The sequence below is a fragment of the Balaenoptera physalus genome, assembly GCF_965194825.1.
Source record: "Balaenoptera physalus genome assembly, chromosome: 9".
Lineage (NCBI taxonomy): Eukaryota > Metazoa > Chordata > Mammalia > Artiodactyla > Balaenopteridae > Balaenoptera > Balaenoptera physalus.
In genome coordinates, this window is record NC_138888.1 from 50,725,953 (window position 1) to 50,746,944 (window position 20,992).

The window sequence follows — 20,992 nt, forward strand, 5'->3', positions numbered from 1 at the left end:
ATAGCAAGGAAAGAAAATCAGCAGTGTAATGCCACCTTTATATATAATATGTCTATATTAGCACAGACATTACATGCTTATACCTAACATTGTAGGGTATAGCAGAACTGGTACTCTAATACACTATCAGTGGTATTATAGTTTGGCATGACTCTTCTGGAAAGTGATCTGCCAACATATATCAAAAGACTTCAATTTTGTTTCAGCAAATCCACTTCTGTCATCTATCCAAAGGAATTGATTCAAAATACGGAAATATCTGTGAGCATGGAGATGTACCTTATAGCATTTTTAATAATAATGAAAAATTGGAAACTACTTGAATGCCCATTGATGGTTGGATAAGTTATGATTCACCACTTAGGGGAATTATGTGGTTGTAAAGTGAGTGAGTAAAAAGACTATTAGCAAAATGGAAGAATATATAATATGATGTTAACTGAGAAAAACAGAAGATAGTGTATGAAGGATATGATTAGAAAGAACTATGTAAAACGTATATGAAGAATACTTGAATTCAGAAAAATAATGATTACAAATGCATTTGAGTGGTTATATTTAGAGTAATTTTCTGTTTTCCTCTTTTGCTACAATTCTAAATTTTACTTTCCATCAACTCAAAATTAATTTAAAAGAAAATAAAACTTTAGTTTGGGCAGGAGGAGATAGGAGGCTGAGGCAGACCTGTGGAACAAATATTTTTGGCAGCTGGGGCCCTTGAAAGTTCCTTCATCTTAACAGCAAGTACTCACCCAGAGTAAAGTCAAATTAGAATCCCAGGCTCAACTGTGATAGCCTTAATAGAAAAAGAAAAGAATTAAAATCCAATTACAAACACCATGTAAATCACTGGGCCACAGTTTGAACCATAGTGCATTAGAGCTGGAAGGGGCTTTAGTGATCATTGAGCTCACTTCTACCCTCTTCCCCTCAAATACACAAACATTATGTTAAAAAATAGGAAAGTAAGGCTCAGAGTCACACAGCAAGTTAATGGCAGGACTGAACTTGAGTCCAAGTCACTGACTCCTCACTCAGTGCTGTCTCTCCTCTACCAGATCTCAGCTCAGGACAAAAGAGTTCATTTTAGGAAGAATCTTAGAAAGAAAATAATTTAATTAAAAAAATATTTAAAAAATATAAATAATAAACCAGAAAATATTCTCCCCATACCTAGTACATCTCCCTTTAAATTATAACTGTAGCAGCATCCTGATAAACTAGAAACTTTGACCAATAATGAAAAAAAATAAAAATAAAAATGTTGGCAAGCCCTAGGACTATGATCTGCCCCTGGCCAAATAGAGGGGAATAGAGCCAAACATAAAAACAAAGCTAAGTAGTAACATCTGGGAGGAAACATTCTCTTTGCCAAGGACCCACCTATCCCTTTCAGAGAACCTACGTCTTTTTGGAGCTGTGCGCTGTACCAGGACTTGGGCTTGGCCGGAGTGAGCCACACATCCAGGGCCAGCTGCAGCACGTGTCTCTCTAGCAAGGTGAGGGCACTGGCTGATGTGGGCGTGCCGGTGTGGCAGGCCTCCCTGAGGAGGTGCTCAAGGGCTCTGGGGATGCGTAAAGCCAGGCCCAGGGAAGGGTGGAACTCCAGCAGATAAATGTTTGTCAAAGCTGGGCTTAATGAAGAGAAACAATTAATGACGATTTTACACTGTGAAGAACTTAATGTTTCCACAGGTATTTGAATTTTATATTTTTCAAGACCAATAAAACACTCTTATAATCCAGGGCATTATAAAAAATTGGAAGCTCAATGGGGCCTCAGAGGCTGTCCAGGGAGCCCATCAAGTTACACAACGTGCTTTTTGCTTTAATGTGAACCTTTTTAAAATCGGAAGACATAGTTTACTCTAAAAGCAAAAAAGAATAAGATTCATTGTAAGTCAAATCATTATGCTGTACACCTTAAATGTATACAGTGCTGTATATCAATTATATCTCAATAAAATTGAAAAAAAGGATTCTAAAATTGTATATGGCAAACCTGTCAACATTTCAGTAATCAATATTTAGCCAAATATTTGAAAACAAAATAACTTAAAATAAAAGTATCTAAATATTAAACAAATACTTTCCATGACTATTTCTATTTTTCAAACGATTCTTTATCCATTTTTTTCCCCCAAAATGATAATGGATGAAGACGATTTTTTTTTTTTTTTTTTGATGAAGACGATTTTTAAGTTCTGTACACAACTGCTGGAATCATTCATGTTTGCCATAAAAATGTTATATTTTATGAATGAATGAGGCCAGAAATAATAAAACACTTTCCTGTGGGTTATTCCTTTGGAAATAAAGGATATAGCACCAGTCAAGTCAAGGGCCTTTCTATATCTAAATACTTCTTAAACCCATGCAAATGGGATTCTTCTTAGTCCTAGATCTTAGAAAATACAATCCTAAGTCTGGAAAGGAATCTCATCAAGTAAATATCATTTGCTTTTGAGACACTCTGACGGGTTTTAGTATCCATATAGTCCTAGCATGTTCTGTCAAAAACCACTTCCTGAACAGTAGATGTCTCAAACTTACTATAGTTAAAAAATCAGTCCTGAGAAAGGTCTTTGGAGAAAATGCAGTCTTGTGCCTGGAGCTCCCAGGGTTCTTTCTCAAGAGAAAGGAAGAAAAGGTTAGAACTTCAGCTATGAAATCCCATGGCACCCTACCCATGGGATGCCTGTCCATGAAATGATGGACCAAGATGACATCACAGCCCATTGTGGCAATCTCTTGCTGCAAGTCTGCCTGTACTGCTAGACTATACACTTCACAGGAGCATAGGGCCATGCCTGCAGTGTTCATTCTGTGTCCTCAGCTCCTAGCACACTGCCTGGTACACGTAGATGCTCAAAAATATTTCTTGAATGTTGAAAGGAGCTGGACAATTTCTCCACCCATTTAGAGCAACAGAGAGGTTGTGATCTTGGGTTACACAGACCAACTTGGAGCTTGTCACCAGCTTCTTGGTTCCTCTGTACCCTTGAAGCCTGGAAAGGAATGGTGAGGGGGTATCATACCACATATCAAGGGGGTGACTTCATGTACTCTCTCTGAGTGATCTCAGGAAATTTAATCTGCTCCTTAAAGGGGTGAAGGTGGTATCACAAGATGAGTCTGCAGAAACCTTTTTGTTGACACTTGCTAGAATAAGGAAATTCCTTTTTGAGAAATTTAAAGCACATCCGTGTTTCATATATGTTGGCTTGTGTGGCACCTCTGATAAATCCTATGACAGCATTTCAAGAGCAACTGGGGTTTTTTAGGACTCCTCAAGGGAATGAAGATTCTGCACCCAGTGGCGTAAGTTTAAATTCTAGCCTCCTATTCTTTATTTACAAAGTAAACAGATATTGAGTATGCAAAGGAATCCCTCTTCTGTGACTTTTATATTTACTTCTCTCAGCTCCAAATACTTGAGAGGTGCTTTGTAGAATAGTATTAGGCTTAACATCATACCCTTAAATTATCCAGAAATTAAATATAAAATGTCTAAAGACAACACCAACTTACCAGCTATTGGTTGATGGAAATGAGTTGTCTGCAAATTATGTTAAGGGGAAGTCCAAATGTATTGCTAGCATCTGGATGGCCTTCACGCCAAAGCCTCTGGACATACTCTCACTGACACTCTATCTAGAAATATCACATAAAAGTTAAAATTAGAAAAGTCAAACTTTCCCATGGATGTGAGTTATGAGCCTTGGCATGATAAGAACAGAACATCAGCCCTTTGCATCTCTTCATTATTTGACTAATTTTCACCCAGACACGGGTTTTAAGGATTCACTCACAAAGAGACATGCTTGTCTTTAGCCTGAGCCGAGGGTCAGCCAGGGAAAGCAAAGGCAACCAGCTTCAGGTGATCTTATGAGGCACAAGAAAACTTCTTTCTGTCAAATAATTGACTACAAGGAAAAAATTCTAAGCAGGCCTAAGGTAACTGTACTGCAACAATCGCTATCTCCTAGCTTTTCCCCAGAGGACATAGACTGTGATCATTTCCTGTAGTGTCCTAGAAATAATTGCAACCTTTTAAAAAATAAATATAATTTTACACTTTAATGTCTTACAAGGGGGTAGGTTTCACCCTTCTTTCGCTATAAACTGTGTGACTGAATGAAAACAGGTTGTCAATTCTTTGGTATCATTAAATGTAATTAGGATGGGAAACCTCCCTTTAAGATTGTAGTCATGCTTGGAATTCAACAATGCAAATAAGCTTACAAATAAACATCGTGTACGTGCTGCCCTAGAAAACCCAGATTCTGGGCTGGGACTGAAAGGAAAACACGACTTTCAGTTCTGGCCTGTGTTTTTCATCCTCTTCTCACATGGAATCTTCTAAAACCCAAATATACTCACGTGAGGATGCCCCTCACCAGCTGCAGGTGAAGCCTCAGGCAGGTGCATTCCTCTCGGTAGGCCTTAATGAAGTAAGGGTAGCTGAGATCAAACCTTGGGCACCTGTGTATGACGTCAGTGATGGCTTGTGCTAAGGCAAACCTCCTCTGGGTCCAACGCATGCTGGTAGGCTTCAGAGTAACTGCCAAGAAGTTTCAAATAAGGTTGATAGTCAGGGAACAGGGCCCAGCAGAGAGAGGTGAGCCTCCACCCATTCCATGCTTTGGAAAGACCCCCACCTGCTCCCCCAACAGGAGAGAGACAGCTCTGAACCTCTGGGTACCGGGCCAGGGTGGGCAGCTGCCGCACCAGTGCGACACAGACCAAGCTAGGGAGGGTGAGGGACAAAGCACTCGTTTCACCTCTGTCCCCTCTTCCTCTGCTCTACACAAATAAAGGGGGGGGTAATATAATGAATAATATAACATCTAATAACTATAAGCTCCAATGAGACAGTGCATTCAATGTCACTTCATCAAATCCATTTATCTCCAACACCTTTTTCCACAGACCCACTCTCCCTCCCCCATTTTACTCTATCACCAAAGGTGAGCAGGTGGCCTCCACCCCTCTTCTACATCCTCAGTCCCATTTATGATCCTTTCGCTTTAACAGTTTACCGAAGTTTCACCTATGTAGAAATGGTGGGGGAGGGGGTTAGAGTGGCAAGCTGAGGATGAAAGTCCCCTCTAGCTATAAAGGCATTTATCCCACATCAGACTTCACTAGGAAAGGCCTACGTACAGAACTCTCAAGAGCATCGAGGGAACTTTTGTTTTAGTGGAGTTCACAAGTCTTTTCTAAAAACCGAAGAAAGCTTCCATGCACTAACTGTTGAAGAGGGTTCTTAGTGTGGGAATTCAGAAAGAGATGCTCTTTATTTTGTTTTTACATTTGTTTATGCACTTAAGGAATTTCTGTTCTGTGTGTAAATTCTATTTGTGTGTAATTAGTCATGGTGCTAATCAGAAAAAGCTCTTCAGAGATCACTGGGCTGGAATCCCAAACAGGGACCTAAGGGCCAATATGTAAGTAGTTCTGAACAATGTAATTACTGTCTTAGGGTTGTTTTAAAACTTTCATAGGCCTTAGACTCACTTACTTTTGGAGACCCTGACCCACATTATATCACATACATTAAAACTCACATCCCAATCAATTATTTTCTGTAAAAATGTTACATGATATTTATAATTTTGCTTTTCAAATTATTTGGCTATGAGCAATACATTTCATTAATGATTGGCTATGATTTCTGGGTAGTATGTACTTGAGAATTCTTATGAAGTGAGAAAATCTGATCTATAAATTGTTTTCAAATGTAATGAGATGTTTACAAGTGCTCAGTTAAAGTTTTAACATTTTATGGAAGTGTCATTTAAGCATTTATTGATAACTATTTTGTATTTTCTTTTTGGATTTCCGAGTAATGCATGTTTTTTCTCTCAGATCTCACGTATTTCCAATGGTCCCTGAAAAGCTCTTAGATCCTAAACACCACGTCTATATTACCTGATGGATAAATCAACTCTAACTGAAAGCTTCTGAACTTTTACTCCCAATGGTCTCACAACAGAACAGATCCCTTTACCCTCTGCCAATCTAATCCAACATCCCCCCAAGAGTTTCAGCTCAACATGTCCCTCCCCAGTCTTCTCTGACCCACTCCTCTAATGGAGGTTTCACGCTTCTGAAAGGCCTCAGCTCCCAGGGTAGCTTTATCACCAAAGACACAGGTGTGCCCAGTGTGCGCATTTAATTGACAGCAAGGAGTGGATTGTTGAGCCTGCAATTTCTACCCACCCGACAGCCTAGCACACGCTGAGATGCATTAGAGAAAGAGCATTTTTTGTTTCCTTGGGTGTTGGTCTTTCCTGGTAGTTTGAGGCCAGGAAGCCAGCCCACTTCTTAACAAACTACGGAATTTCCTAAAAGGAGATAAAGAGCCCCTTTCATTGTGTGGAGCCCATAGCTAAGAATGCAAGACGAGAAAGAACTGAGAGGGTGTAAGCACTACTTGAATATAGGTGGCAACAGCGCAGCGGGGAGTAAAGGAACCAAGTGGCAGGAAAAGCCAGGAGTGTCTGCATCTTGCAATAACAACTCCTGAGGCTCCCAAGGAGGAAAACACTTGAGAATCAATAGCAGACTAGGAATCAAATACTGCCTTAGTAATAGACGTCCAATGTCTGAGGGCTTCAATGCTAAGGCTCAAGCAGGGAGAGCCTGGGACACTTTATTTAGCATCCAGTTTTGCAGAATGCCCTTTGGGAAACATTGGTCCAAGGGGCCTTGGGTCAACCTTAGTATAAAAAGGATAACACCAGAAGAGGCTAAAAGCTTAGGACACAGAATGTGCTCCACAGGTTAAAAACTCACACAGCTCAGAGTGTGAAATGAAGGAAGGTGCAGCTCCCTTGCCTTTAAGTGAACCCCAGGGAAAATGAAGTAAGCAGGGTGATCTAAATGACCTTATCCCATCCACAGGGCTCTACTCTAGAATAGCATTCAGTTATTAAATAGCAGAAGACAAAGCAGAAACGAAGGAGTGATGGGGTAAGAAGGGTGCCACTCAATAGCCTAGGGGAAGATTAGAAAAGAAACAATAACTTCCCTAAATCATTCTGGACGAATTTAAACCTTTTGGCTGGGCCAGGGCAATCCCAGGAGCTGGTTTATAGTATTTGTATTGCCTTGACCTGTTTTTGTACAATAAGCCCTATTGTTTGGTTATTTGGCAGGGGAAGTTTGTGGTAAGGGTTCTTGCTGGCGATTCCAATCTGGTGATACCAGGTTGCAGAGGCTGGTGCTAAATTGCCACTATCACTTTGTTGTTGGTAGGATTACCAGATTTAACAAATAAAAATCAGGTCATCTAGTTAAATTTGAATTGCTGATAAACAACCAATACTTTTTCAGTATGTCCCCAATATTGTCATATTTTACCTGGCAACCCTAGCTGTTGAGAATGAAAATGTGGCTCTTTTTAAATTGACAAGACTTTTTCAAGCTTTGCCCTCCACCTTGAAAAGCTCTCAGATGGCTCTTTGCATAATTTTATTATGAATTCTTTCTCAGCAGGGGTAGGACTGTGATCTTTCTGCCTCACAGTTGCTATTTATTATCTGTTTGCTAACTGGCCCATTTCCATTTAAACTCTGGGCTGGTATTTGTCTAAGAAGTCTTCCTAGCCTGCCAAATGCCACCTGTGTATGTCAAGGGCCAACTCTCAGGCAAAATAATATGTGGTGCACACTGACGGTAGGCATCAAATATTGGAGAAAATAGAAGAATGAATAATCTCAAACCGTACTGTGTTTATATTTTTTACCTCAGCCTTTTTTTATTTCTTGGACTTAAAAAACTTTTAAAAACAGTATTTTAGGTCAAATGAAAGTGCAAAACAGAAAATCAGTGTCAGACACATCTTGTCACAGAATTTTTGGCCTTTTTTTAGTGCTCTAAACACTAATTCAAATTACCCTGAAAATGTGTCCTCTGGTGGCTGTGGAGAGAATTAGCAGTTGGTATAAATGTCAGGAACTGGCACAGCTGATGCCCAGCTTCTGAGTCTCTTAATCCACCTAAATTCACACCAGCTCTATTTTTATGAGCCTTTTACATAATATGGCTACTTTAAGGATTTAAGACAAGCCAATGTGTTTGAACAATTCTTGACTTTAGTGATTCCAATATATTTAACAATAAAAAACAGCTGAGGACACTTGGCAGTAGAATCAGTACTGGGGGAAATCAATTGTACTTTAGATAAAAATCTGGTTTATCCATTAAAATTAGGCCCTTTCGACAATTTCTGATTTAGAAAGCCACATTTTCCAGTTTTTGGCACAGAGAGCTCAGTTTCCATAGGGAACACATTCTCGGGGTAGAAACGAGGGAGATATTTTCAATGATTGTTTTAAGTTAAAATAATTTCACGTACCACAGAAGAAACCAGTGGACAGCCCTGGTAGCTTAGCACAGAATGAACCCTAGGCCAAAGTAAGGAGAAATTTATTTGTTTTTTATTACTCTGCCTTTCTATTCTTCTCTGCCATTGAGTCCTGCCTGGGGCCTCCATAAAAGGCCTAGAAGAACTGAAAGTGGAGGTGGGGAGAGTACAGAAAAGGGGGGCTGCTTAAAACTCATGTCTGGCCCAATAAACTTGTCAAGTTTGAGGATTCTGTATTACTTTACGTTTAATGCAGCCTCTCCAGTTTCTACACTGAGTCTAAAACTCCCATTTACTCAGCTGATCACAGTAAGGTTCTGTTTGGCAGATCAAGTTTGCAGATGCAAACTCTAGAAGCCAGTTGTCTTTGAAAAGAGGAACAATTTTCAAGGCCGAGCCTTGCACCCTTTAAGTCCAGCCAGTTGTTTTCAAAAGTGGGTGACCTACATCTCCATGAGTAACAGACCAGAGCGTAGATGAAATGTTAAACCCTCTACTCTACTAGAAAAACAATTCAAAGAAAACATTTCCACTTCCTCATCCTCCGACCACATCACAACGCACTGTAACTGGCTTCCATCTCTGCTACTCTTTTGAGAGAGTCCTACAAAGCTGGCAATGACCGCCTGATGGCAGACCCCACTGTCTGGTTTTTAGGACTCACCTTTCTTGATGTTTCACGTCCACACGGGAAACCATCCTCTCCTAATTAAAATGTTTTTTTCCTGTGGGCTTTCCTAACACTATCCCTTTCTTTTTTTCTGCAGTCTCTTTGGCTCCTCCTTCTTGTTCCTCTCATGGATTCTTGTTCCATGACCTTCCCCTTAAATGTAAGTGTTCCCAGGAACCCACTTCAGGCATCTCTGGCTTTTCCTAGTCATTTCGATTCATTACTATGGTTCAACTTCCACATTCATACTTCAGCTCATACCTGCTCCTGAGCTTCAAACCTACAGCTCCCGCAAAACATTCACACCTGGGTTTTCGCAAACTCTCCTCACATACCTTGTGTCCTAGACTCAATGTTACCTTCCCCTCTAAAGAGGCCCCTCCTCTTTCATTCTGTTTCAGTTAACACTGTCTCCTCCCTGAGCCCGAGGAAGTCATTTTAATTCCACCCTCATTCTCTCACTCCAACATCCAGTCTTCAAATCCTCTTATTTCCATTCTGGAAATCCTTGCCCAACTGCTCTCACCCACCCACATGTGGCATACCCTTCTAAAGGCCATAATAAGGTCAGTCAGTTTGTCTGTGTTTAGCAAAGTGAGGCTTGTCCCTAACAGGACAATGAACATGAATGGAATCATCATTCGTTCTCAATAAAAGCATACATATTATAAAAGGGCCTGAATTATACAGCCCTCTAACAAATTGCCCTTAAGATAAAGTCATATCCTTCACATTTTATTTTTTGTAACAAAGAACCACAGTAAAGAACGTAAAATTTATTACTCACATCCTTACAACTAGCTAAGGTTATTTAAATAATTATTCATTTTATTGAGAGCTGCCCTAAAAGACCCACTGGGTTTAAAAAAATATATTGGGGTTTATAAGAATATTCAATAGATGTTTTGTTTTCTAGGCAAAAATACCTGGCGCTTGTTTTCTAGAAGAGTTGCTTCCCAAGTCCACATGTCGTACAGCACAGCAAATCTGTCCACACCTGCATGGGCCCATCCCTAGTCCTGGTCAATATTTGACTCGCTGCCCTCTTTGTGACCTGGTAGAGAAATGGATGAAAATGACCAGAGACAGGCCTCTCTATGAAGCTATTCCTAGTAGAAATGGACCCCTCAGATTGTCAGCTCCCTCTCAGGAAGGAAAACACTGAATGGGTAACTGGGATTCCTCAGAGTCGGTTAAAGAGCCATGGGCAAGACCAGGCGCTAAGTTCATACTTGCTGACTTTTAAATCAACAGAGGTTTTTGTTTTTACTTTTAGTTTTAAAAGACTAATTTTAGAAATATAACCAAAATTCAGTTAACATGAAATATTTACTAAAATGTCTGCAAACCTGTAATTTAAAGGCAAAACACACATTTCTCCTTCAGTAAAAACAGGTCCCTGGTGGTTTAACAACAAACTCAGTTTAACCTGCTGTATGAACTGATGCCAGCCAAGTCAAAATTTTTCAGGGAAATTTCTAAGATATTCCTTAATTATGTTAATTACTAACTTAAATCAATAAGTGTAATCATTGCCATTATTCAGCTAAAATATTTTCCCACTATAGTACTGTAAGTTTTCACTGTCGACATCACTATTGCTTAAAATTTTAAGTGGTCTATTTCAGAATAAAATATTAAAAAGTAAGAGATTTTCAGGTTTAATAATTATCAAGTACATGGTGCGTACTTGAACAAGAGAAAGCCTTTGGTCAGGAATTCTATAGCAGCAGGTGGGAAATCATTTTACAATGGATGACCGTATACTCACTAGCTCAGCGAGAGATGCTCATGTGACTAAGTATTTCAATCAAAGTAAGTTCTTAGCAGATGGAAATAGTTGAATCATAGTGTAAACTAACATCAGCAAAAATGATGCATTAGTATGTAGGATGACCAGTAGAGATAAAAGCTAAGAGCTGAAATTAAATGCCCTGGAATGTTGGATGCCAGTACCGCATCCCATGATTCAGATCCCAAATGGTCTGTGGCAAAGACAGAACAAAGAATTCAATCTAATACAAAATTAATTCTGTCTGGGATCTGAAAGGTTAACTGTCAAACATTCTTAGAGCAGCCTTTTATAACAATATGAACATGAATTATCCTTAATTAAAGTCTACATATATTACAAAATAGCACAAACTCTTGCTAAATTTCCCTCCAGGTGTTGCAGTGTGTCTAGAAACTCTAAGTTCTTTCCAAATGCAATGTTAATGCAGTCATATTATTCCAATAGGAATATTCTTACCTCATCTATTTCTAAAATTGGATAAATTTGAGTGATGCCAAAAGGAAGAGAGAATACAGATTACGGGTTATTTGATTACCCTGACTAATGATTTCTCCCCCTGGGGCTTGTCTGGCATTTTCCTACCCAGGGCTTTTTGCATCCTGGTGGTTTTCTGTTAGGAACTCAGGAATATCTCTGCTTCTAACTGCAGTTTCCCCAAGGTCAATCACCTTTTTTGTCACTTAAAAAAAAAATCATTAATTTCCCTCAGGGCCCTGCACCCAGTGGGTAAGGCAGAAATGCCACTGGGCAACAAGTAGAGTCTAAACAACAGTAAGAACTATAACCAAGTTAGTCTCCAACAAATGGGGGACCTGAGCTGGAAACAAAACTGTATCTTTTCTAAAATGGTGTGTGTTGAGGAGGTGTATGTGCTTATTGAATTTTCAGATACTACTGTATATGCCTATATATTTTGAGGTGGGAGGTGTTAAATAGAGCCCTTAGTGGTTTTTGTCTGTTTGGTTGGTTGATTTGAAAAAATCTGACTTCTGACCTTTTTCTTTCTCAGTGTAATGGCTGGCCACAAGCAGCAGTTCTGTCTCTAGTTCCTTCAGATCATTCAAGGCTTCATCATACATGACATACCCTCCTTGCTGGTCCTGGGTGTGGACGTAACCAGCAGCCATGCTGTAGTAGTCATCCTGGTTCTCCACTTCCAAGAACTCCGTGAATTGGACACTTTAGACCTGGGAAAGAAAGCCAAGCCTGGAAGTTACCAGAAGAGGGAGAGCTATATTTTGCCAGCCCAAACGGACAAAACAGCAGGCTTCTGTTCCCACACAGTGGGCTGTCAGCATGCAGCTATAAACATGATGAATGTATAAAGAGCTATATGTAGAGAAAAAAGATATTAGCAAAGAATGTCAGGGAAGCGTAGTTCCTTAGATAGATAACTAACTAAATTTTATGATTAACTCAGGATTATCTGGAAAAAGGTAGACAACAGAGCCAAGTGCTAAAGGTGGTCTCTGAAGCCAGAGTGCCTGTGTTCAGGTCTTGGCTCTGCCAGGATCTCACCTTAGGCAAGTCACGCAGCTACTCTTAGCCTCCATTTCCTCATCTGTAACATGGGCACAGTGGAGACACTACAATGGTTGTTGTAGGGAGTATATGATACCATGAATATGAGGCCCTTGAGATCTATAAACATTAGCTGTTAAAGATATTTTTCTTTTAATCTTATAAATACTTCTAAGATGCATTAACACAATCTCATGTCTTAGTAATATACTGGGTTGAATGTGTCCCCCCAAAATTCATGTCCAATTGAAACATGTGAATGTGGCCTTATTTGGAAATACAGTCTTTGCAGACGTACACAAATTAAGACGAGGTCATACTGGATTAAGGTGAGCTCCAATCCAATGACTGGTGTTCTTATAAAAAGAGGAAATTTGGAGACAGATACATAGGGGAGAAGGCCACGTGAAGGCAGAGCCAGAGATTGGAGTGATGCATCTACAAGCCAAGGAACACCAAGGATTGCTGGCAACTACCAGAAGCCAGAAGAGGCAAGGAGGAGTTTCCCCTGGAGCCTTCAGAGACAGCATGGCCCTGCCGACACCTTGGTTTTGGACTTGTAGTCTCCAGAATTGTCAGAGAATAAACTTCTCTCCCAGTTGTTGTGAGCCACTCACTTTGTGGTACTTTGTTATGGCAGCCCTAGGAAACTCATATAAGTAATTTGAGTATTCCAATCATAATTTTATTTTTTAGATGACCAAGGGCCTATTGCTTCCTGAGAATCATTATTCTAATAATAATTCTCATAATTTCAAACTTCTCTACCCTTCTCCCCACCCTCAATGCCCAGCCTCCCTCAGTCTCAGCTAACACACCTCCACTTCTCCAGTCACACACAAACCCACCACACTCCCGCCCCTCCTTTCCTGCTCCCTCTGCACTGTAGGGGCCGATTCCACTCCCCTTCTCTAAGGCCATTCCCTCCCCCTCTGAAGCATCTCTTCTCCTTGGACATCCAACTCATCTCAACCAGAGATTTCCCAATTGACACTGAAACATGCTCACAGCCCTCTGATTTTGAAACATCCTCACACCCTTCCCCAGGTTCCACCTTACGTCTCTCCTCTTTCTCACAGTCCAACCTCCTAAGATGTCATCTGTACCCACTGTCTCCATTTCTTCACCTCCTGCTCCTCATCCATTCCCATCTGGCTCTTGTCTCCATCAAGCCACCTGAACCATTTTCACTAAGACCAACAATGACCTTTGCTCCACATCCAGCAGACTTTCTTTAGTCATCTTATGTAATCTCTCAGGAGCATCTGACACAGTCTAGCACTTCCTGCTCATATTCTTCTTGCTCTCACCAATTTTCCAGCCATTTCTTCTCTATCAGGTCATTAAATGGTGGCCACACTCAAGCCCCAGTCCTAGGACCTCATCTTTTCTTCCTATAGTCCTTCCTTAGGAGATAGTACACTTTCACAGCTGAGATTACCATATTTAGTCCATTTGCTCCCTAATTTATATCTCTGATCCAGACCTCCTAGAGCTCCAGACACACATATCCAATTACCTATTTAGCATCTGTTCCTGGGCATCTCAAAGGCCCCTCAAATTTAACATGATCAAATCGTGTGATCTCCCCCACGAACCAAGGCCACCTCCAGCTTCCCCATTTTAGTAAATAGCACCACCACCCATCCACTTCCTCTAGCATTAAACATTCCGGATGTCTCTTTCTGCCTCACCCTACATGTCCCATCTATCACGAAGTCCTGTTGATTTTACTTCCTATCTCTCAAATCCATCCAATTATATGCATCTCCACCACCCACCACCCTAGTCCAAGCTGTCATTAGCTTGCACTAGGACTAGTCTAGGAACTTCTAAACTGGCTTAGCCTCTTAATTGGTCTGTCCACATCCCCTCTGGCCTGGGCTTATTCTCCCTTCCATTTTACTCACTACTGGCAGAGGATCTTTTAGAAATGGAATTTAGATTATGTTATCCCTTCTCCCCTTTAATATCCCAAAGGGCTTCCCATTGCTCACAGAACAAAGCAAAACTCCATAAAAGGACCTATGTGGTCTGGCCCCTGCCTATCTCTCTCCAGTGGTTTTGAACCAAATGTGATTTTTCCCCTCAGAGGACATTTGGCCATGTCTGGAGACATTTTTGGTTGTTATAACTTGGGGGAAAGTGCTACTGGCATCTAGTGGGTGGAGGCCAGGGATACTTCTAAATATCCTACGGTGCACAAGACAGCCTCTCACAATAAAGAATTATCGGGCCCAAAATTTCAATAGTGCCAAGGTTGAGAGACCTTGGGCTACTTTCATTTTGCATCACTTTCCTCCTGGATCACTGTGTCCCAGCCATTCATGTCTTCTTTTGATTTCTTGTGGGTGCCATGCTCCCTCTTGGCCACAGGTCCTTTGCATAGGCTATCTATACCCTCTTCATGGAATTGTTGGAGCATATGATAATTCTATTTTTAATTTTTTGAGGAACCACCATACTGTTTCACACAAGCAGCTGTACTACTTTACATTCCCACCAACAGTACACAAGAGTTCCAATTCCTCCACATCCTCACCAACATTTGCTATCATATATATATATATATATATATATATATATATATATATATGTATATGTATTTCTTCTTAGTTGTTATATTCATGAGTCATTTAAACTATGGAACCAATAGATCCCAATCTTCTATTTTTATAGATCCCCATTTATTCATTCTTATAACATAAATACTTTGTTAAGTAATCAGTTGTTGGATAGAATCCATTTATCTATAAATTTTAAGCAGTCATTATATCCTGGCTCTCGGGATACATGTCATTTGGTTTGTGTATGTGGCATTGCCTATTGTATAACCACAGGAATCCCTCTGGAACCTTCACAAACAGGGCAGATGATCACCTGTGGGGATGGTTAATTGTCATTATCAGAAAGGTAGATCAGGGGTACTCTGTGGGCCCTTTCGATTCTCTGGCTCTGATTCAGTTTTTACGTGCTGTTGTAAGTACACCAGGTGATTAAATACTTAATCTCCCTGAAGAGACTCCTCTTTAATGAGTTGCTCATTCAATTATAGATTTTTTATTTAAGCTGAAACTTAGAAATCTTCTAATAAGTAAAACCATGAGCGTTTCCAAATAATAGCTATGGTTCATAATATTCCATCAAGAAGATATTTCATTGTTAAACATTTTTCTGATAGGTGGTTGTTTTTGGTTTGCTTTGCTTTTTACTACTCTTTTTTTGGCTGCGTTGGGTCTTCGTTGCTGAGCACAGGCTTTCTGTAGTTGCGGTGAGTGGGGGCTACTCTTCATTGCGGTGCGCAGGCTTCTCATTGCAGTGGCTTCTCTTGTTGCGGAGCATGGGCTCTAGGCGCGCAGGCTTCAGTAGTTGCAGCACATGGGCTCAGAGTTTGTGGCTTGCGGGCTCTAGAGCGCAGGCACAGCAGTTGTTGCCCACGGGCTTAGTTGCTCTGCGGCACATGGGATCTTCCTGGACCAGGGATTGAACCCGTGTACCCTGCACTGGCAGGTGGATTCTTAACCATTGTGCCACCAGGGAAGTCCCTGCTTTTTACTATTCATTAGGCATAAAACTTTTTAATAATTAGGAGCTTCCTTTGACTAGGAGTTCCAAAAGTGAACATATTGTTTTTTATGAAATGATAGGCACTGGTGGAAAACAGAAATGATGCTGAGAAAATTACATGTAACATACAAAAATTAAAGTTTGCTTCGATTTATAAGCTAGCATGTCAGCTTCTGTTGGCATTTAGCTCCTATAGCCTGTTATGCAAAATGAGCTCTCCTCTGAGGAAAAAAGGGACAACTTAATGTGGTATGCTTTATCCACTTTACTGGAAAAGACCTTTCTTTCTCAGTGTTCTTGTACAGGGGAATTTTCTGAGACTTTAAAGAAATGGCTACCAGATTGAGTTCTGAAGCTGATGGAAAGCAGTAACAGTGTCAGGATGCCGACTGTAATGCCATCATCCACTTAAATGGTCTTTTTTTCCACTTTCCCCACCCCCAAGTCATGGTTCAAGCCCTTTATATAGACATACATATTTCTTTCCTTTCCCTCCCTGACTTCCTGTGTCTGAAATGTACACTTATGTCCATAGGAGATGAACTGTGAAGACGAGATGGCCAAACTACCTCACATAGGGTTATGGCTCAGTCACTATAACAAAGTGACTTTTCATTTCTTCCACAGCCATGTGGAAGATCTCCTTCTAAGGTCTAAGGTTTTTGTGGTGTAGAGAGTTGATCCTTCAATATTATTCTTGGAGGAGTGGCAAGAAAAGGATGGCAATAATTACCTGTTTGACTAAGGTATAATCTGATCTTTGGGATGATTCATATGTTTTTAAGCCTGCAAATTAACTGATGCCAAAATAACTATTTGAGTATAGTAACTATAGGAAAATTGGTGCCCATCATTAATTCTTTTCACTCTATTGATTTCTGCCATCATTTGTTAGTAAAAAGTTTAGGCCTTTTGGCAATGTAGACAATACTTCTCTGGCTAGCTTGCCTTTTTCTAAATCATCTTTTCATTAATTTCAAATAATAAATAGTACTACTACTACTACTACTACTACTACTACTACTACTACTACTACTACTACTATAACCCAGTCTAAGAACTCATCAAACTTTGTTGGGTGACTGACCCAATCCTTTGGTTACAATCTTTTAAAACGAAAATAAAAAATATCTTCTAGTCTCCGCCTCACCTGCAGAGTGATACTTTATCATAGCTATTTTATCATAGCTATTTTTTCTGCATTTGAACAGCATGATATACCTTGCAAAGCACTTTCATTTATATTGTCTGTCTGTGACCTCACAACCATTCTGTTATGAACAGAACATTTCTTTTGTTCAACAAATATTTACTAGATACCTACTATGTGGAAGATATATATGCAACTCCCTACTTCCTTTTGCCACCTGAACATCTATTAAGAATGGCAAAGTTTCAATGCCCTTAACCAAGATCCTGATCTTCCCAACAAACATGCTCCAACCACATCTTAGATGATGGCAACACCAAACTTTCAGATACTTAGGCCAAAACTTTGGAATCAACCTTGACTTCTCTCTTTCTCTCATATCTACATCTTAACTGCCTGGAAATCATAGTGGCTATACCTTCAAAATATATCCAGAACTTGACCATTTCTCATCATGCTGTTTTCCCAGATGCATTGTCTCTAGTTTGATCAATGTAATAGCCTCCTAACGAATTTCTGCTCAGCCCTTCAGTCTATTCCCAATACAGCAGCACAAGTGTTAAAATGTAAGTTAAATCACATCACTCTCTGGCTCAAAACTCTCCAAGGGCTCCCCTTCTCACTCAAAGTCCTCAAAATGATCCATAAGGCTCTATATAACCTGTTCCACTCTTCCAATCTCTCTAACCTCATTTCCTAACAACTTCCCCCTCATTCACTCTAGCTGCACTAAGCTCTTTGCTGTTCCTGCAACACTGCTGGACACGGTTCTGCCTCAGAGCCTTCGCATTTGCTCTCCCCTCTGCCTGGCACTCTTCTCCCAGTCAGTCACATGGTTTGTTTCCTGATTTCTTTCAGGTCTTAACTCAGATAGTACCTTCTCAGTAAGGCCTTCCCTGATCACCCTACTTACACCTGGCAATTCCCATCACCAACTCTCTATCCCCTTTTCCTTCTTAATTTTTCTCCACAGCTTCTACCACCATCTTCACCAGTCCACAAAGGCTAGGTTATTCTATGATAAACAACCCCAAAGCTCAGTAGCCAATACTTAAAATTAATTTATCACTCAGGCAGAGCCCACTGCAGGACTAGTTGCTTTCTAGGCCTCTCTCTTCTAGCAGTGACCCAGGGATCCAGGATGTTTCTATTTTGTGGCTTGACATGCTGGAGCGTCATGGATTGGCTCTTACATGCTTTGGACTGGAAGTGACACATCTCATTTCTGCTCACAGCCCTCTGGCGCCTCCCAACTGCAAGGGCCTAGGATGTCTGGAGAAGCTTTGGTGCCAAACCATTAGCCATTCTATATATGTTACTTACTTATTTATTTAATGTCTCTTTCCATTAAATAGTTCCATGATGGCAAGGATTTGTGACAGTTTTGTTTACTGCTGTATCCCTAGTGCGTAGTATATTTATTGGTCAGAACATTTGTGGGGTGAATGAATGGGAGGATGAATGAATGACAGGCTCACAGCCTGTGGGAGTAGATAAGCCAAGAGTTTTAGAATGAGCCAAGTGCTGTAACGTAGGTAGACAAGTCATAGGGAGAAGCACTCAGCTCTGCAGAGAGATGTAAGAAAAGACTTCTCAGAGAGGTAATGTTTGGATGGACTTGAATAGAGCAGGCCTTTATCAAGGAAAGAGGAGGTGAGGGACAGAAGGGCCATTATGCACAAGACCCAGAGGCATGAACAGCTCTGCCCATTCAGAGGAAGGCCAGGCCCAGCTCTGTAAGAATGAAGGTATAGGGACAGTGGGGGGAAATGAGGTCTGAAAGGTTGGCAGGGGCCAGCTTGCACCCAGCCTTGTAAACTTCACCAAGGAGCCTGAACTTTACCTTGTGAGAAACAGAAAATTCATAAAGACTTCAAGCAAGGGAATAAATGTGATTATGTTTGGGCAAAGATCTGGAGAAATTTATAAAACAACGAGGAGTGCCATTTTCTTATTTAAAATTCTGTTCCTCACCAACCTTGGAATTAGTCCCACATCCTGAGGAGAGCCTAGCCTTTCATGGTCCGCTTTTTTCTTCAGCCTCATCTGTCACTACTTGCTCACAACAGTCTCTGCTACCAGCATGTCAAGTCCAGGCAGATCCTGAACACACTATGAGGTGTCAAGCCTATGTGTCTGAAGAGACATGCTCAAGGTCAAACAGCCAGGAGAAGCCTGCTGCCTCTCATTCTGGGGCCCTTTCTACCCTGCCACATGCTTAAAGTAGGCACATGGCAAAGTGTCCATGACAGGTTGTAGGGGCTTTCCTTTTCTGGTATTATCACTGAGCAAACGCGTGTTAACACTGGCCCCAGACTTTCCTCATGGGATCAAATACACTGGGCCCAGGGAAGAGGGTCTCCATCTCAGGGGCTTCTTTGATGTTAGCTCCCCTGGCTGGTAAGCCCAGTGATCTTGCTCCCAGTAGCCTCAGCCCTGGCCTGGTGAGATCAACCCAACAAATTAGCATCTGTTCCTTCCATCCTCTACATGGGAAAGAATCACATAGTTAGTCTGGACATTCTAGATTAAATGCTGACATGGCCACATACATGGAGTGCAGTAAACCACATGGTCCTATTAAAGACCCTGAAAGAAGGCCACTTCCTTGAGTTTCTCATGCTGAAGTAGTAGCTGCTGGAAGCTTCTTAAGGGTGATGTTATTCCTATCATTTATGAGAGCATAGGAAAGAAATACTGTATTACCCTTGAGAAGCTCTTCCTACAATTAATGGGACAGGATAGGATTTGTCTCCCTTCTCCTCCTTCATTTTCACCCCATCATCACAGAACAAACAAACTGGGAGATGGGCTCAGTGGTAAGGAAGATCTTTTTTTAATCTACAGCTGTGGTGTAAGACAGGCTGGATATTAGCAACAGAAAGATGTGTTTGTTTTATGGGTGTGTTTGTTTCCAAAGTGTCTTAACCCTCCTCTCCAGCTCCACTGAGGAACATACTAACTGGACTTGACAAACCATGAACTAGGATCAAGGGAAGAGGGCAGAGGGGTAAAAAGGGAAGTCTGTGTATGGTGAGGAGATGGGAGGGGGGAATCGTTAGGGAAGGAGACCAAAAAGGGGAGTCTCCCAGATACTGAGTAAAAGTTGGACTCGAGGTGACTAGGTAGGAAAAATAAGGAAATGTTTTCTAATATCTAGAGCTGAACTGTTCAATACAGTAGGCTCTAATCACATGTGGCTACGGAGCACTTGAAATGTGGCTTGTCTGAATTGAGATGTGCTGTACATATAAGGTACACACTAGATTTTGAAGATTTAGTATGAAACAATATATATCTCATCAATGATTTCTTTATATTGATTACATGTTAGAATGATGATATTTTGGATACATAGGGTTAAACAGATTACATTATTAAAATTAATTTCATGTTTCTTTATATTTTTTATAATGTGGCTACTAGAAATTTTTTAATTATACCTGTGGTTTGTGTTATATTTCTACTGGACAGCACTGCTCCAGACTGCGTATTAACAATAGTTGATAAGATTTCATACCCTTATAAGACATGACAATCATAAGTCAGGGGTCATACAAGCTTAAAATATGACTTATTTAGCAGCTAAATAGATTTTATTTTTCACATTTGTCAAGTTAGTATCTTTTAAGAAGATAAAATCCATATTAAACCCCACCTTCAGGAATAAACCTTCTAGAGATTGAGATGAAAATATTGTAAGAGTGTCTACGATATTTCAAGAAAATGTATGCATTTTCAACTTTACTCCCAAAGAAAGGGATTTAATATGAATTTTTTAGACTATAGAAAAACATATTCAAGAGATACTAAAAGCACCAAGGGACAAGTAGGTTTTGGGAGGGATAGATTTTTCCCTGTTTCAAATTTTTTTCTACATTTGTTTTTTAACCTATTTTTTAAATTGGGGTTTAG

At 40.4% G+C, this 20,992-nt stretch overlaps 1 protein-coding gene across 1 annotated transcript in view; it reads right to left on the bottom strand.

Moving 5' to 3' along the window:
• The window catches only part of LOC309667344 (uncharacterized protein), a 180,913-nt gene that overhangs the window by 101,901 nt on the left and 58,020 nt on the right, over positions 1 to 20,992 (bottom strand). The window contains 10 exon segments of the mRNA XM_082475725.1: positions 1,406 to 1,732; positions 2,954 to 3,008; positions 3,532 to 3,542; positions 3,544 to 3,636; positions 4,383 to 4,527; positions 4,529 to 4,575; positions 9,971 to 10,057; positions 10,061 to 10,098; positions 11,834 to 12,020; positions 12,024 to 12,026. Coding sequence (XP_082331851.1) covers positions 1,406 to 1,732; positions 2,954 to 3,008; positions 3,532 to 3,542; positions 3,544 to 3,636; positions 4,383 to 4,527; positions 4,529 to 4,575; positions 9,971 to 10,057; positions 10,061 to 10,098; positions 11,834 to 12,020; positions 12,024 to 12,026 — 993 coding nt within the window.